At 44.5% G+C, this 18,921-nt stretch overlaps 2 protein-coding genes across 3 annotated transcripts in view; one reads left to right on the top strand and one right to left on the bottom strand.

The window, feature by feature from the left end:
* fbn2b (fibrillin 2b) overlaps positions 1 to 3,092 on the top strand; it is a 60,829-nt gene extending 57,737 nt beyond the window's left edge. Inside the window, exon 65 of the mRNA XM_035647732.2 lies at positions 20 to 3,092. Within this exon, the coding sequence (XP_035503625.2) occupies positions 20 to 397 (378 nt within the window). The 3' untranslated portion in view covers positions 398 to 3,092. The remainder of the gene's footprint in view (positions 1 to 19) is intronic.
* Positions 2,932 to 17,379, bottom strand: LOC118318249 (cortexin-1). 2 transcript variants are annotated; one of them, XM_035647733.2, is made up of 2 exons: positions 17,199 to 17,379; positions 2,932 to 5,801 (listed from the first exon to the last, which is right to left on the bottom strand). In XM_035647733.2, exon 2 carries the CDS (start codon positions 4,601 to 4,603, stop codon positions 4,223 to 4,225), a length of 381 nt encoding a protein of 126 aa, XP_035503626.1. In that variant the 5' UTR covers positions 4,604 to 5,801; positions 17,199 to 17,379; the 3' UTR covers positions 2,932 to 4,222. The 2 variants fall into 2 exon arrangements, with proteins under 2 accessions (XP_035503626.1, XP_035503627.1); XM_035647734.2 differs by lacking the exon at positions 17,199 to 17,379 and adding an exon at positions 7,560 to 7,679.
* Between the last annotated feature and the right edge of the window lie 1,542 nt (positions 17,380 to 18,921).

Genomic DNA, 18,921 nt, shown 5'->3' with positions numbered 1-18,921 from the left:
ATTCTCGTCCTCACTGTAGGAGCCAGCAGTGAGCATGGCCAGCGTGGACACCCAGGCCTCCATCCCCATGAACCTCTCTCTGGCCTCGCTCGTCAACAAGGAGCCTCTTCTGGAGCTTCTGCCCGCCCTGCAGCCCCTGGAGCACCACGTACGCTACGTCATCACGCACGGCAACGCCAATGAACACTTCCGCCTGCTGGAACGCCGTGACGGAAAGAGCGTGCTCCGACTCGGAAAGAGGCCGCCTGCAGCAGGATCCTACCGGCTGGAGATCACCAGCCTGCCGCTGTTCGGGCCCCGGAGACTACACCAGCTGGAGGAGCAGCATGACAGTGACTACCTACAAGGAGAACTAGGAGACGCCCTGCGCATCAAGCTTCACATCCACCTGCACTGAGCTCAGAGTGTGCCTGCCCTGGACTGATTCCTAAAGCCTTAGAGTTTTAACCTTCCCTTTTATCCAGTAACTCCCAGCTCCCCCCTGCAGGACCATCCCCACCATCAGTGGGTCATCAAGGGCTATGAAAAACTGAGTCAATCAGCCCAACTATTCCACCACTTTGTTACTGTTCATGTTATTATATGTTCATGTTTGTTTTTTGTTTTTTCGTCTTACCTTGACTACACTTCCTCTAGCGCCCCTCCACTTCTACCCGACCTAGCACTCATTCTCCACTGAGAGATCCAGTGGAGGAGATGGCAGAGAGGTGTCTCAGTACTCAGACCACGGTGCTGAATAAAGACAAAGCAGGAAACAGATGGCCCGCAAATCCATGAAGCACTTTTGTAGACATGCAAAACAAGAAGTTAAGCAAACAGGAGGGGTTTGTTTGTTTTGAAAAAAATCAGAAATGAAGTGCTGAGAGTGGCCAAAACTATCTTTATGCAGCATGTACGATGGTTTATAAATCGCTGTGCAGGAGTCTTTCTCATTTCGTATTATAAAGAATAGAAATATTAAGGCTAGAGATCGGGGCTCAGGTGCCATCATGGTGGTCCAAGGACTCTCTCACCTCTCTGTGATCTTGCAAAAAAAAAAAAAAAAATCACAACACTGGGGAACAAGGTTCGTCACGTCTGCCCCTCTCAGTATTGTAGTGTCATTTAATATATTTGTGCTGTTTGAAAAATGTTAACACGAAGGACTGCAACATTTACACAGCATTTCAGGTTCTGAAGTCCATAGGGGACTGTTTAATAGCTGGATGCCAACCAATTTTCAGATGAGAAAAAACAGTAAGCCGTGTTCTGCTCTGATGTGACTGACTCTTGCCCTGCCTGCAGGCAGCGGCAAGCAGGGATCTGCGTGTTTGCGTGTGTGTGCCGCGTCATGTCTGGTTACCTCAGTGCTTCCCGTCGAGTATGGACACCATGCTGTGATGCTGACTTTAAAACAAAAGAGGGCGCTAGTGTCCCTCAGCATCCATCATGAGCAGGGAATACATCCGCTCGTGGCCTGTAGACTTAAAGGAAGATAGATCAGGTCACATTTGTATTTATCCTTTGAGGGATTTAAGACTTCAGGTGCACTGATTTTGGACCTGGTAGCCAGCTTTTTTTTCTCCATTTAGTCCAAAGTCTCTTTCCCTCGGCGGCTGTCAGAGGCGAGTAGCTTCTCCTGGTTCTGCAGTTTTGCTGCAAACTAAAAATAAATGCTTCAGGAGAACGGTGCTGAGAGGCTGACAGCTGACATTGGACGGCTGAACTCGACAATAAGCCGACTTTATCTGACTTCTTTGACTTAACCGTGAGCTCGATGTCTGAGGTCTGAGCCTTGTTTACAACACAAAGAGATACACAGCTGGACACAGTGACAATCTTAAAAGGTACATGACATGTTAACATTACCTAAGCTGTAACTAAAGGTAGTGCTTTACAGTGTAAGGGCACGCACAGGTGAACACAAAACCTCACAAAAGGAAAAATAAATTCATCAGGTCATCTCTCATTTCTCATGATTTTTTTTTCTCTCAAAGAGAAAAAAGGTGCTAGATAATACCATCTCTCACTCTGTACAAAGAGAGCGCAGTCTTGATTCTGGATTGCAAAAGTGACATTTCTTTTTGCTAGGTTTTTCATGTTGTGTTTGTCTGTCTTTTGTATTGTCTCATTGCTGAAAATCCAATATTATCAAATTTGCTTCTTGAAAATTAAATTGTATATTTTTAAGTGAAATGTTGATTTTTTTTTTTTTATATATATATATATGTCAAGGCTGCCAAACCAAATACTCACAGTAAACCCGAGACTGAAGGCCTTTTGTGCTGTTGACTTTTTGTTGAGAAAAAAAAGAAGCTAAACCAAAAACCAGCAAACGCTGCATCCTATCTGTAGTTGATCACTGACTGGATCCTTTGAAACCACAGGCGTCAGTCAAATCAAGAAAGTAAGGAATCCCAACACAGACTTAACGATGATAAACATTCCCATCGTCTTTTATCACACTGTCTGTACAAAGTCATCAATGCAAACCGAACCATCTCCACGTAGGATCTCTGGTGCTAAACAATATGTTTTTCTCTTAACAGTCAAGGTTGCTGCACTGCTCAACAGCCGAGGCAATGTTTATAACACATAACCATTTTCTAACCTGGGAACCTTTGTATACTTTGTATCTTTATTGTCAGTTTGTAATTTTTCTTTTATTTGCCACTATGTTTTTAAAAAAAAAAAGAAAAAAGGCAGTGTGCTGCGTATGCTTACTGTATCTCAGCGTCAGTGTCAAACTTGAAACAATACTGTCGTCATCTGCTTGCGTCGAAATATCACCTGCTTTATAACTCAGAAAAGAAGGTGCCTGAAGTTTCTGCGGTTCAAATGTTCAGCACAAGCCTGACACCAAGTGTTCATACCAAAGTCTAACTGAAAGCTGAAACGACAATCATCCACGTCGCACATCTACTAGTTGCGGATTAATAAATCAGTCAGCCATTATGGAATATCTTTTAATAGGAACATCTTTGTGCAAGACAAAAACCAAAGATTTATTAAACCAAATGGCAGTCTGTAAGATTAGAGTGATTCATATCATACTGTACACTTTCTGTCCAATGACATAAATGGCAATAAAGTATTGTGGGTTCTATTTTTAAGTCTTGTGTGCCTGAGTTTTTATTTTATTTTCTGTCTCTCTCAGTGTTCATGGCTAACAAATGTGACACGTGATGAGAAGTAGTAATTGTTTTATTTAATTTCCAATATGAACAATGTGCACCCTCCACTCAGTCCAGCGATCAGTGGAAATTAAAGAATAGTATCTGAAGGAGGAAACTTTCATTTCACTGATTCAGCACAGCGTATCAAAAACAAAGCAGATAGTCAGAAAAATTACAAAACACAAAAAAGCAAAGCTACCTTCTTTGCTTCCCTCATGGCTGCACGACTACCTCAAAGGATCCACTGTCTACGGATCAATACAGTCAGAGGAAAAGGACAGGACGATAGCAAAAAGGAGACTCCCAAACTTGAGTCAGGAATAGAAAAATAAAGCTATTTTTTGCCTAAAAGTTGCTTCATCACCACACTTGGTAGGCCGTCGAAAGCAGAGGGCACAACCAATGAACATAAATTCTACTTGCAGTGTAAGAGATTATATATTTTCAATATGGCTTCTCAGTTATAGACACAGTAACACACAAAACATACAGGACAACATTTTATGGAGACATAAACTACCTGCTCGAGCCTCAAAAAGCATTTGTGCTACTTGATCAGCACTTAACACGTGGATGCATTGTAATGGACCTTGGCTAATTTAAAGGGGCATCTGCTTAAGTGTAAACTCCTTCACTTTAGTCCTGCCTGTGTCCTGCGTGCTCTCGTCGCAAATGTAGCTTCGAGGTTCTGAACTGATCTGACGAGCAGAGGAGATTGGGAAAACTAGCCCTAAAGTGATGTTGTAATGTGGTGGCATGTTGGCCTCATACATTAGTTCAGGTTAAGGCAGCTGTGCAGCTTATTATTCTTTTTTTTTTTTTTTTAATGACCACACATCTTTGCTTGGTTGAGTGTTTGGCTTGCAGGGTGTTGCTCTTGTTGGATCAGACTTGTTATGGTTGGATAGGGTACCGCAGCCTGATATTTACACCAGTGCACAGACTGCAGGAACATCAAGTTAACCCTCTTATAAAGCATTCTCACACCCTAATTAGACAATGCTGTTAAAGATCCCGTCCGTGCACATCGAAATATTCCCTCCTCTGCACCCTGTTCACACATCACCCTACACCAGAGCATAATCAAACTGACCCCTCTCCAAGCCCTCCTTGTGGTCAGTCCAGGATGATGCAGGCATGCGGCTGTAGGGGTCCAGCAGGATCCTGAAGCACCTGACCAGCAGGAAGACCAGGAAAAGCATGAGGAGGCCTACGAAGGCCAAGGCGGTACGCTGCTCATTGTCCACCCCGACCAGGGCCAGAGGGGGGCTGCTGCTGCCACTGCCAGGACTGCCTGGGAGGGAGGAGCTGGTCGGGGACAGCAGCAACTCATAGTCCATTGTGGGCACATCGTCCATCCTCCACGGGGTCCGGAGACAGGGCTTACACACTGACTGGAAGGTTGGTGTGTTGGGAGGAGTTGCAGAGAAGGAAGGGAAAGTGCTCATGAGGGGCCGCGCAGTGAGAGAGGCCAGACTGAAGACCGGGAGTTTGTGATAATGAGGCTTAATGAAAAAAGATGGTTTACAAGTTTTATATTGTAGACCCTGTTTGTTGGGTGAGGAAGTCAGGTAGCCTAAGTTAGCAGGTTGTTAACAAGCAAGACAACTGCAGAGCAATCTCCAGTTTAGAGAGTGTGAAGCATTGGTCAAAAATGTGTGTTCACACATTTTCCTCTTGTGGCCAGTTTATGTAGTCAAATATAGGTTGGTCAAAGTGATCAGACCCGGACAGGCCCGGCCCTAGTCCGCCCTGACAACGTGACACACACACACACACACACACAGACACACACACACATGAATATGCACACAAGCACTATTCAATTAACATGGACTACATTTTAGTGTCACACATGACCCTCAGCTGTAAATACATATATTCTCTTTGAGTATTTATCACTCTGCCACGTCAGCTCTCACTCAATCAGAGCAGACAGGATGTGCCACTGCCTCCTGCTAATCCAAACACAAGCACGCGTCTGATCACAGACACGGGCTGTGTTCTCTGAGGGAGTTAATGACGTGCAGACGGACTTTCATCACCCAGTCGGGGTGTCGCCGTTCATGTGTTTGTCAGTGTTATGTCACCGAACTGAGAGCCAGACACAAGTGTTGGAAACACAAGGCTATTTAAAGCATCTGCAGGGGGCCAGCAACACCAGGTGTTCTTCTGTGTGCGCACATGTGTGGGTGTGTGTGTGTGTGTGGCTGATAAGATCAGGAGGTCAGTGGATCAATGGCCCTGAATATAAAGCAGAGCAACACCTTTGCTGATGTCGCCTGCTAAATGCAAAGTTTTCCCTCCAGTCCAGCTCGCTGAAGCATGATAAGTGGGTCAGAGAGCTGACAGGTGCTGCAGTGAGTTACTTTCACTGTTTCCCTTTGGGATGAGCTCTTCAAAAACTGCCTCTCCTGACAAGTAGAGAAGTAACAAGAGGTAGAAATGATGGAGAAGGTATTTTGTTTTGCGTGCTTTTTACGTTGTCAGTCACAAAATGAAAGTGGCTTCATCCAGTTTAATCTTCAGTCCACCGAACGCAGGATGTGTTCACGCAGTTCTTCCTGCTGCCTTGACATGACAGATGGACGTCGGATGTTCCTGGTTGAGCCGAGAGAATCACTGGAGATCCTTATAGATCACCACCTGCAAGCACAAGAGGCCACAGGTTAGAAAGGACACTTCATATGTTCTACATGACATCAGTAAACAGTCAGATTGCAAAATAATCATAATAAAACCAAAGGAATAGCACGACTTTCCATTAGGACTGATTGTTTCTCATGTGGACCATACGGAGAAGATGAAGTCACTCCTTCCTCAACTCATTATTTGATGCAATTACATGACCCCCGGCACAATAAGTGACAGTGACATTAGCCATCTGTGGGGAGAACACTGCACCAGGATCTCCTGTAATGACACTCAATTAGTCAACTGATGGGGTCATTACAGCCGCTTTAGCAATAATGAATGCATGATTATGAACACCGATACCACATTACATCACCCTCATTTGTCAGTGCACCGTTACAGTGGGCCATTTGTTCACTCGCTGACCCCCTTTGTTCATGTGACAAAGTGTTGTGGAGCCTCATCAATAATCTAAAATCACATCTCCTGTGGCAGACCAGGTTTCAAATCATTGAGGAAACATTATATGCAAACCATTTCACCTGCTCACCCAGCTGAATATGGCTGTGACTGGGCTATTTGCTTAGGCAAACATGATAGGGAGAGCATTCTGTGTGTGTGTGTGTGTGTGTGTGTGTGTGTGTGTGTGTGTGTGTGGTGAAGGGGGGGTAGAAAGAGACAAGGATGTTAGAGAAAAGGTAAGCGCTTTAAAAAATTAAGTAAATGTTTTAAGGAAGGATAATGATGAATACAGAGACCAAGTCAATTTGAATTAATAACTAATTCGTTATTGTCTTTGTGAAGAGAGAACATGGTGGGTACAATATCTGATAAAAAAAATAAAGATAGACAAGTGTCAACACATCGAGATAAAAAAAAGGATCAGAGGACGGATAGAAAACAAAGGACGATGAAAAAGGGAATTATGAAGATTGATTGGGAAGGTAAAAATGGATGAATGGAGAATAGGTTCCTGTGGTGACCGGGCAGCAGTACAAAGGAGAGAGGAGAGGTTTGCTGGCACAATCCGAATGACCATGGCAAAATGCCTTTTCAATACCCTCTGTCTGTGTCTGTCTCTCTCTCTGTCTCTCTGTCTCTCTTTTTTCTCTCAGTTCAAGGGTTTTCTATCTGCCACTTCATCAGCCAGCCAGGTAGCACAAACTGAATGAAAATGCACTCCTGCATGTGTACATACAGACCTGCTGTGTGTGTGTGTGTGTGTGTGTGTGTGTGTGTGTGTGTGTGTGTGTGTGTGTGTGTGTGTGTGTGTGTGTGTGTGTGTGTGTGCGCGCGATTCCAACTTGCCTCTGAGTGATGTAAGTTGCAAAACCCCAAAATAGGTCAGGAACCTTGAAACAGTTTTCAAGGACATTACTGTCACACATCTGCATCTCCAGGCCTGAACTCCTACAGCTGCTGTGAGACCCTTTTTCTGATGTTTTTTTTTTTTTTTTTAAAAAAACCTAACTGAAACATAATTCTCCTGCTTATTAGGAGTAATGTTGTTCAGCAGTTACTCTAACATTCTTCTTTTATATTCTTATCTTGTAAAGTTGCCAGTGGCATTAAGAATGACCGTTTGTTTTAAGACACGGGTATATGGAGCCTCCAGGCCATAAACAGCCTCTGAGACAGTTTCATACAGCCTGCATAACGATGCAGAAATACAAAAAGAATATCTCATGACGGCATTGTTCTTTCTGTGAAAAACAAAATAAATAGTACATTGAAAAATAGAATGGTAGTTGGCAAATATAGTTCACTTACTAATAAATAAGAAGTCCTTTCCCCTCAGGTACAAAACGGACTGTTTGACGATCATAGTTGGAAAAGCACTGGTGAAACACATTTTGGTGAGAATGGCTCAGTTCCATCAGATGTCCCAATGAGCCACGAATGAAACACAAGTGGGTGCAAAAAGTAGAGTTGGATAAAAAAAGAACATTACTGAAGAAACCCACACACTGGGATCATCTCCATTTTGAATGTGAGGAGCAGCTGAAAAGTACAAACATAACCTCATCTGATCCTATGTCCAGCCTCTAATTATTTGGTGTCAGCGTTTCTCCATCATCTCTCACTAACTGGGAGGGAGAGAGGATGATGACGAGACTGAGGGAGACTCAGTGGTCAGGTGGTTCAGCCATGGTCTCCCAAGGTGTGGGTGTGTGTGTGTGTGTGAATAAGTCATTGGGAGGTAGAGGGAGGACAGACAGAGATTGCTCAGCTTATTTTCCTCCTCGTTAAGTCTCACTCCAACCATCACCCTCCATCAGCCTCACACACACACACACACACACACACACACACACACACACACACACACACACACACACACACACACACACACACACACACACACACACACACACACACACACACACACACACACACACACACACACACACACACACACACACACACACACACTCTCTGTCGTCCATCAGCCTTGTCTCACTCGACTCGCATTAGTTCTCGCCCACTCCATCTTCTCTCCAGACCACCTCCTCGATGCACCGACGAGACCCTGAGATGAAGGGAAGCGAAGCGGACGCTCGTCAGTCTTCATCAAAAAGCCCTCAAATGGACACCTCTCTCTCACTCTCACTCTCACACACACACACACACACACACACACACACACACACACACACACACACACACACACACACACACACACACACACACACACACACACACACACACACACACACACACACACACACACACACACACACACACACACACACACACACACACACACACACACACACACACACACACATCCAGGTAAATGAAATAAAGAGAGCTGAAAATAATTTTACCTCCTTTATCCACCTCCTGTTATGTCTCACAGGTACCCAGGTATACACACCCATTTACACACACGTGTACACATATATCACGTGTTGAGATTTAGAGGCAATTTGTAAATGAGACAAACCCCACAGTCAAACCAATTTCTCACCAATGCTGGAAGATAATGCATTATCTTTTCAAAAGGAGGACCGCAGGCCACCACTGTCCTCCAACCATGCCAAGCCCCCACAAGGTTAAGTGCAGAGACAGGCTTGATTTGTCATTATTTATAGCCTGAGTAAAGCCACTCTCTAAAAGTAATTAGACTTCAGAAACAAAGAGAAAAGAGCAAGAGAGAGCAAGTGGCAAAAGCTAAAGAGAAGGAGAGAGAGAGAAAAGGAGTTAATGTTCCCAGTCTCAGCCACAGCCTGCTGGGAATCGAATTAACCCTTTCCAATTTGCTGCTTATGAAGATAAAGTGGACCTGAAGCAAATGCAATGGGTTGCTGTATGAGGTGCACAGGCTCAGGTGGGTCTCCCCCTTCACATCACTTTAAAAAAGTGATGGTCTTGACCAAACAAACAGCATTCACACAGGACACATACGCTGCACATAAACGACAGGGAGGCCCCTGGGAGATTCCCTCCATCATCAAGCCTAAAGATAAGTTTGATTTTCCTTACGTGGGGACTAATGGGAACGATGGGGACCAGGTCACCTTGAGATGTGCACGACCAGAAACCTTCTCCAAATACCAACCTTAACCAACGTTAACATGTGCTGCTTAACCAGCAGTTAGTGGATACTCTGGTATCTCCGGAGTGAAACGTTTGCACATATGCACGGAAATCTACAGACCAATACCGTACAGGTATTTTTAGCATCTGAGAGAGACAAAGTGTCTGTGGAGGACTTGGCCTGCCCCTGGGATGGCCCCCGTCATAATTAGGCTGGCAGTGAGTAGCTACAGTAATGGGGATAAAGTTTGCAAGTGAGCGACAGATATAAAGACACATCGTGAGAGCGAGGGGGGGGGGGCGAGAGCACCCTGTTCTTTTACTGAGCGTACATGCAAATGAGGATGCAGTGCTGTGAGAGTGGAAAACAACCAAGACTGCTGACCTTTGATAAACAAAAAGGTACAGTGACAGTACATAGAGGGCAATACGTTTTATATCGATGCATTCTTCAAGAACCTGTCCGCCATCATGAACACACACCCACTTTCCCACTGCTCACTCCTCATCAGGTTGAAGTATGGATCTCACTGTCGTGCGTTTGTCAAGAGAAAAAGCGGCCCACTGCTTTAAGAAAGTGTTTTCACATCAGCTCAGACAGGAACTTGTGTTGTAGTGAACCAGGAGAAAGGAACAAGGGATTGAGATACAGAGGAAAAGAGAAATGGGGTTGTTAGATGAAGGGGAAAAACAAGGGGGGGGCAGAAACAAGCCCTTTGTGATTCTCAACAGGGGCAATACAGCTGAACAATTCCATCTTCCAAGGTGCCTGCAATCTATCATTTTATCACAAGCCCAGAAGAACATGCAGTCTATTTTCTCTATCAGCATATTTAGGTTTTTTTGTTCAAGGTCACTCCCGCATCAATATTCAAAGTGTTCAATCAGTATTCATTTTTGTACAAGACGAGCTTTCTGATTTAACAAGGCCTGATTTAGATAGAGCGGAAATTCTCCTCTGACAGGGTCATCTGCTCCGTGGTGGACTGCACGTTTCTTCCAAAGATGCCGCGAGTGATGCAAACAAAAACATAAGTGGGGTGGACGACAGCGACCCCCTTTTATCTAGTTTCAAATCTAGTTCGTCCTCACTCCTGGTTGTTTTGGCACTCTGCCTGACAGCCTGCAGCACCAGTACGTCCGACTGTCACTGGGGAAAGGTTCAGAGGGAGTCGATCCTGTATCCTGCTAATGATCAAGACTATTCTGGCCGAAAAATGCATCCGTCAAAATTGTTGAAAATATTGGGATGACAGCATGTGGCCGCAAAAAACTGCGTCGCTGGCATGCAGAACACGCACAGAGGAACACGCGTAGAAAAGATGCATGTGACCAAGTGACCACTGACTCATAATATGATTAGTCCTAATTTGACCCAAAGCATCTTTATTTGAAAGTCAGACTGACAACAATAAATAAGGTCAGGAAATATGACTCCATCGCAGGCCACAACCATGCAAACCAAGAGACTGGTAAGTTGTTTAAGGCTTTTTCGATGTAGCTAGCAGGCCTTAGCTATACATTTTGCCACTATGTTCATCTGGAATATCTTTTCAGATTAAAAATTACAGACTGACCAACAAATACTAAAACATGTTCAACTATAAATATGTTCTTTAGCATTTCAGCAATTGTCTTATCTCTCATTAACAATGGATGATTACTGCTGGTCATTCTTCAAGGCAAACTCAATGTAGCACGATAAAGCTTGAATGAGCCATTACGCATTTCAATTAGACATTATTCTATTCTCATTGATAACAGCTCAAACCAAACAAGGGTACAAATAGTGTAAAGGTGTTTGTACATTTTGTTAATGCTCCATTGGTATTATTTCCACACAAAAAACCACTAGGGTCAAGATCCCTCTGATTCTCACTATAGACAACCACAACAAGAATTTCATGTTCAAACCTATTGGCTCAAATATATGACTCGAGTGTTGATTTTTACATTTTTCTTGATGTTCAATAAAGCAGGCGCGTCACACAAAATATTGTCTGCTATAAAAAACACAATGAAAAAGAGTAAATGCATGCACTCACAGAGTGAACCTATTTGAGAATTTTATTCCATCCAGTCATGCGTCATGATAAATGTGATTCCTGCTGCTCGAGGCCCTTGGGGCTGACTGAAAGGCAACGGAGACCTGAAAAACATCTGCTGCTTCCAGCCATATACCTCACTGACGCTGGGCTGCTGGCAGACCGCAAAAGAAACCACCTCTCTCTCCTGTTCAGTTCACCAGTTTGCCTTTATCAATTCTGTCATAATCAGACCATTATTTTCAGAGATCCAACGCTCATCCTGCCTCCCTTTTTAAAATATTCGCCCCCACACCTCCTACTCTCTCCAACCATCAGTCAGGGTCACTAAACGTCAGCCCAATCATATCCACCTACATCCTATATTTAATTCACAAATTGCAGGCATGAAATGATGAGGACGAAAAGAGACTAATCCACAAGTGGTGGCAGGTCACCAGTGAGTGGATGAAAGTGTGGAGTGTGCAATAGTAAATCAGAACGGCTTATTTTGTTTTATTTAAGACAAAACGGCTATCTTGTTCCTGAGGAGAGAAAGTGGGCGTAAGTGAGCATGAGAGCAGCCGACATGACCAATCAATCCCTACAGTTCACCTTGAAAGACCCCCGGCTGCTGTCACATTGGCTCACGTTGGCGGAACACAAGGCTGTGGGAAAACCCGGCGGTGAGGTGCGAGGTGGTCAGAAGAGAGATGAGGTAAGAGATGAACGAGAACAGAAGGGCAGAAAGGAATTGGAGACAGAGCGAGGGAAACGATAGACGCATGGAGGGAAGGCGGAGAGGAGAATGGTCATCCCATATGATCTACACTTGCATTCAGACAGAGCAGAGGTCTGTGGCTACCTGGGGGAGAACAGAGGGTCGTGGTGCATCAATCAGATACATCTGGAAGAAAGAGCAGGAGACAGGAGAAAGAAAAAGAGGGATGAGATTTGGGCAGGGTGAAAGTAGGCGGTGCATGTGGGGTTAAGGCAATATGGAGATGTCAGCACTCTTAAGTCAGAAGACAGCACTTTTCTTCCACCAGGCAGCCATTCTGTCAAGTCCACTGGGACAGAACCGAGCCTGTGCCAGCCAGTCAACCAGCCCACCACGAAGGCCATATATATATATATGTCCCGTGCACTGCCCACACAACGCTTGCTCAAAACCAAGGTGGCAGGGTATGAAGTCAGCATTAAAAAAAAGTCAGAAACTTTGATGTAGACTGCGAAAGGAAATGACCTTAGACGTCGGAGAAACAATGAGCCAGGATGTAAAACAATGCTTTTCACTCAGCAGTGCAAAAAAAAAAAAGAATAGAGAAAACACTTAAAGGAAGCTCACACCATGAATGTGAAAATGCAATAACAGGGTGCAATGCTCGGTGAATACAGCCCACCACAAGGAAAAGAGGAGCTTTAAATACTCAACAATGGCAAAGTGCTGATTCAAACAGTGAAGGTGGAATAACGGCTCAGCGGGGAGCTGCTGACTGCTCTGATCTCCACAGAAATAGAAGCCACCAGTTGAACTCCTAAGCACGGATTACACACAAAAGAAAAGTCATCACAAAGACACGGACATACCGCCTTTACTGGGGTGAAGGTAGTCCGTTCAACGGATGTGATTACTGAGCTGGCAGGAGGCGTGAAAACCGAGGGAAGCTGGCGGAGGCCTAAAGCCTCACTGACCGAAAAAAGGCGAGGCCAAACACATCTAGGGCAGAAGAAAAGGAGAGCTTATCTGCTCACTTTATTTCATGGTCCATCAGCAGATTCCATTCCAATAAGTGAATAGGCCTCAATCTCTTTCCCCCCATCAAGTGCTTCCAGATGAGTTAATAGACGGGTGCTTGGAGCTGCTCCGGGGTCTCGGGGTCTATTTCTGAGCTGAGACGGAGCTGAGAGACAGCGAATCCTGTGCCCTGTGTCAGTTACCAAAGGGCTACAGATTGGGATGCGGATGAATATTTGTCGAGCGATCTTCAATGGAAATCAAAACCGCATACGTCCTGGAGGATCACCTCCCGCTAACTTGTCGAGGATGAACATCCACGATGCCTCTGCTGCATCTCCGTAGAAGCAGCTTCACCCTCCTGCTGGTCTCGTGAGCAGGAGGTGGCGACAGCAGACAGGAGGTTTATGACCCATTGTGCCATGTTGCCACATTATATAGAACCGAATTGAATCATGCTCAGCGTGTCATTGCTAATATTTCAGTGGCAATACACTGAAGTACCACAAATTGTACAGGTGATTTCGTGTGCCATGGTTCAACAGGAAAAAGCAATTTCAGAGCTGAATTGTGCTACAGTATGAAATTTCAATTATGGGTATCGAAGCGACGCTGCCGAGACCCTTTAGTGACTATACCTCCTCACTCAGCTGCTTTTAAACGACGCCTGAACAATGTAATAAAACAACCACCTTGGTGAGCGGTGGAGAGTAGATGATACACGATATCGAGCCTAATCACGGAGATTGGCAGCGAGACAGCTGCGTGGTGGAGAACCTGATTCACTAATGTGCTTCATGTAATACTGTACACCCTGACAGGAGCGTTAAGATGGCTTTGTGGGTAAATCCACCTGGGTTTTCACTTTCCTTTCCACCTCTCCTCTCATTACAGGTCACTACGTGATGACCCTGACAGCTTCCTGCCCATCAGCATAACCAGGGCGCGTTGTGTATTTATAAGAAGGGCTCAATTGAGAGAGGTAGATAAAGCAAAGTAGTCACAGACAATTGTGACTCATTGTCCTCATTTTGACCAACATTGTTGAACTAAACAAACATTTTGCAATGGAAAAAGTCTAGATGTTTATGAAAATTGAGCATGACATGAAATCTCCACTAGAAATTCCACTGAGCTCTTTTTGGAGAGCTTGTAATGGTTTGTCCAATGGTTGGCAATTGTTTGTTGAGGTTGGTTTTTTCATTCATCAAAAATGTAACAAACAAAAAAACAAACAAGGAAAAACAAAAGTCATTGCCTCGATGAACTTTTGAAAACTTGATGAGAATGAGAACATACAATAGTTTGAAGCTGCTTAACCATAGCACCTTCAGTTTTTGATATTCTGGAGCTCTATCAAGGACAGGGCATTTTTTATGTCCGTCTTACGAACATCTCCTCCGACAGACGGTCAGTGTAAATCACAGTACTTCCCCTCTGTGGTATAACAGTGTTTTACAGTAGTGACCACTTACTTGTGTTGTTCATAAAGTTAAAACCACAGGGAAAAAAAAGGCTGGTCTTGGTTTCCACACAATGGCAGCTGAAAGCCGAGAGTGCTGAGCGGCTCTCTAGTTTGGGTTTCCCAAGTACGTTTTAATCTGAGAGCTCAGTCTGGTTCGACAACGGCACTACACCTCTGTCCTCTGCTCAGTGAACTCCATCAGATTCCAGAGAGCCAAAAAAACCCCTCAGATTACTCATTACCGTTAACAGGACAGCATTAATTATTAAGCAGTTGTGACTGTAACGTGAGACAATGCGGATGGAGGAGACCAGGGAGGCTGTGGTGCGTCCAACGCCTGGCACAGATTTCAGAGCCCTGCGCTGGGTAAATGATAGTGTGCAGGAAAAGGCCAAAAACCAACACCTCCGTTCAGGAAATGGATCAAATTACACAAAACTGATGAGAAACCAATCAAAGACACACAGCGACGCACTGACAACACGGCGCTTATCGTGTTCCCCATATCAGCGTCAATTGCAAATTTGAAAGAGCAAATGAAATTCAAAAGACATTATGGGGAAGGAAATACGAGTTTTACTCTGAGTGACAGTTCCAAATTAAATTCACTTGCGTACTGCTAGCTATTCAGGGTGTATGCATCAGACCTACGCTGATGAGCCATTGGGTGTGGAGGGGGAGAAAAAACACACCTCTCAGCATCTCCGCATGATTCAGTCCACATTTCCAGAGGGAATAAATGAGAGAAGTAATTCTGTCTTGCCTTACAGATATTGGGACTAACTAACGGCGTCCCTTCCTCCGTTTACAATACGACGTATGTTTGGCGTTGACAGGGATCTTTCTTGACACCCCTCTGGGATGTAAGGGATTTTACATGGGTACATTTTTTTTTTTTTACTTTTAAACTACCATTGAGCAAATGACAATCTGAACCAAGCGCTGTCTAGTCACTAGAACGGAGCACATCTTCTCATGCTACTACCATAGTTGCTATTAAGACCTGAAATGTTCTGGTACAAAAACTCGCTGGCTTGCTATCTGAACCTCGAAAATATGTTGCATAAGATAAAAGAGAGAGACCACCAAGAGGGCAGAGCATCAACTTCAATGAAAACAAGTAGATCTAAATTTCAATTTGCCAACGTCACTCGCTGGCTGACATTACAGGCGAGAGACTGGCTGTGTAGATTTTGAATATTTCAATATACAATTGCGGTCGTTCACGTTATCATCCGAGCCTTGAACACTGAGAAAACGTCTTGTACAAGGAGAGCAGTGATTGCAGTTGTATCTGTGAGCACCATGGTTAAGCCGCGGCTCAGGACATACAATTTTAAACTTTGATTAATAGCGGATGGATTGCAGGTGGTGCAATGATAAATCATTAATGAGGAAAATATTAATTATATCCTCTAAAATGTGAGCACAGCAGGGCTGCAGACTTGTGCTGCTGCTCTGTAGCGAACAGCCTCGGTTTTTGTTCGGCCAATCACTGACACACAACTGCGCGAACCAACAACTGAGACTGAGAGGACACAGACACTAAAATGGCTTATCAGGGGAAGAAACAGGCCCACGGCAGACATGAAACTATCTCATGTAATGTAATTATAAAACAAGAATGTCTGTCTGTCTGTCTGTCTGTCTGTGTCTGCATATCTCAGGACACGTTGACCCCATCAACTTCACAATTGGCAGGTGTATTACTGCAGATAGTGGTCATGCAACATGTTTCGTATTAATAAACTGTGAATGAAGACATGATCTGCACAGCCCTGCAGCAGCTGGGAGGGGCTTCACTGCTCCCAGCCGGGATCAGAGCGGAACAACTGTCAGGAAAAAGTATTTTAACGTGACATGCTCTAAACAGTGCATTGATGTAGGCAGTTACTGAAATAAGCATTTATAATCTTTGCAGATACATTTTTTTTCTTTTGTTCTGAACCTATTTCTTTGAATTGACCAAAATAAAAAAAGAAGATTTATTTCCTCAACATGTGGATCGTGTTTTCACTGGGGCTCTAACAACTAACAACTTAAGACGACAACAACAAAGTAAAGAAACAACATTTTGTTTTGGTTTTTTTGGAAAGGCTTACATTCAACTCAGGGCGATTAGACATTGATTTTCTGAGCGTCCCGGGACAGTCCGGCTCCCAGCATTGTCATAATAATGTCATGGCACATTGGTCAATGATGTGGTAACCTGGTGCTTTTAAATCAATGGAAACAAAGCGTAATGCACATGATATATAGATCACATTTATGTGGACATAGCACAAGAATAAATGAGTACAGCTGATATCTAGTTCCATGGATGTCCTCGTCATTTGGCCTCGCCTCGGTGAAAACGCCAGGGTGTTGCTCTGGCACGTGTGTCTGACTTCGTCAAGCCCACATCGCGACAGCAGTTCTCTCGTTTGGTTCCCTCTGCCTGTTGGGACAAACTTCCAAAGTTCGACAAACAATGCGGACTGAGCCTGAACGACACTCAAAGTCACGTGGGCGGGTCAAGGTGTGCCGCGTCACAGGTCTGTTTCTGACGCAGCGATTGGTCGAACTTCAGCTGTGCGGATTTCTACGATACGTGCAGTGTGCGCGGTGGGTTTCGCAAATATTTGCTAGAGAGTTCCACCAACCTGGCTCCACACGGACTGGTCCTCGCGTCTGCTGCATCCGAACGGCTGCAGCCTCAAACTTTGGGATGCGCTCGTCTCTCCTCCCCTGTCTCTCTCTCCTCCTCCTCCTGCTCCTGATGCTGATGCTGATGCTGCTGCTCAACGTGTTACAGCCGGAGACACGACGGGACCCAGCAGCTCTTAAAGCTCCCCACCCACTCCCGGACTCCTCCGGCGCACACAGCCAATCACAAAGGTAGCCCCGCCCCCCCCGACCCAATAATTAATAACTGATACCTATAGTCGGACAAAGCACATGATGCACTGGACTAAATGTGTTCTGGTGCCAGGCAATGATATGACATAATGCAGCAATTATTTTCCAGAAGGAAAATTACAGCCTATGAATATTGCCTGACCTCACAGACACACTATTAGTTGCATCTCGGGGTGACATTCACTCACAGATAATTGACCTATTATATTATTTTGCACAATGAGTGTGTCTAAATTGTATAAACCTTGAACAGGCCTGGCGAAGAATCCAAATGCAACTGATGCGCCTGTAATTTGGAGAAAACAAAATGAAGGGGATTTATCTGTGAAAACAAATGATAAATGTCGGCGGTGAACAATCTCTCTGTTCCACAATGACTTGAAGGAAAGGCTAAACTCTGATGCGACTTCACACAAATGGAGCACTCCACTTTTCTCTTCTCCTCTTCCTCAACCGCTTGGTCCTTGACAGCAGCTTCTTTCGTCATCCCCTCCTCCCTTGCTGCTGCCCTCAAAGTTTTCCCATGAAAGGAGCTAATAATCTCAATAGCACACAGTGGAAAAACAAAAACAGGAGTTTAAAAGGCCTGTTGTTTACATGTATTTTAAATGTCATGCTCCTGTACAAGGCTGACTCCAGCAATGGAATTCTGCAGGAAGTGAACTTGCACCTACATTTGAACCCTTGTAGGTGATATAACGGAAACAAAAACCAACAAGTTCTCAATTTAAAATGTACAAAATACTACACATCCTCTGAGTTTCTCCACCACATTGGTCCACTCCATCTCTCCATACCTCCCCTCACATCGTTTTTTCCCAACTATGCACCTCATTCTTTTCGTCCTCCATTTCTTAACTTGCACTACCCACCCAGCCCTCTCCATCCTCTTTCGCTCTTCCACTCTGAGGTTTCCATGAGGGGGAAAGAAGTGGCATCTGTGCAATCTGTGCCATCGGCTGCCTGCCCTCCGTCTCTGCACCGCCAGGTGCTACTTCAGCCAGTCACCTCACCTGGGCTCCAGTGGTCAGGGCAAAAGTGCTGGGGCAGGTGGGAGATGGAAGCGAGACAGCAGCAGCAGAAGGGTCCGGTGTAGTAAGGGACATTAATTAGATTTATTACTGTAGTTCTTTTTGGTCCTCAGTGACTTACCTCCACAGTAGTTCTGTTATTGGTGGGGGTATTGGCCAGCCTGCTTCTCAGAACTATTTTATTTTTACAGCAAAAAATAATAATATTTGATGTTATGAATCCACTTAAAACCAACAAACATTAAAGCAATAATCAAAGCAATCAGACAATTGAAACCCAGATAGCACATTCATATTTAAATAGTCAGTCAGGAAGAAATAATTCATAAATGTATGCAGGCTCTGTGGGTGTGTATAAGTACACTACAGATGTGGAGTGTGACAGTTTCTCAGGTGTTTTGGGGGTGGGGGGGCTAATAAGCCCCATATCCGGTAT

The sequence above is a fragment of the Scophthalmus maximus genome, chromosome 13, assembly GCF_022379125.1.
Source record: "Scophthalmus maximus strain ysfricsl-2021 chromosome 13, ASM2237912v1, whole genome shotgun sequence".
NCBI lineage: Eukaryota > Metazoa > Chordata > Actinopteri > Pleuronectiformes > Scophthalmidae > Scophthalmus > Scophthalmus maximus.
The sequence above is the reverse complement of the archived record's forward strand: the minus strand, read 5'-3'. Positions and strand labels throughout refer to the sequence as shown.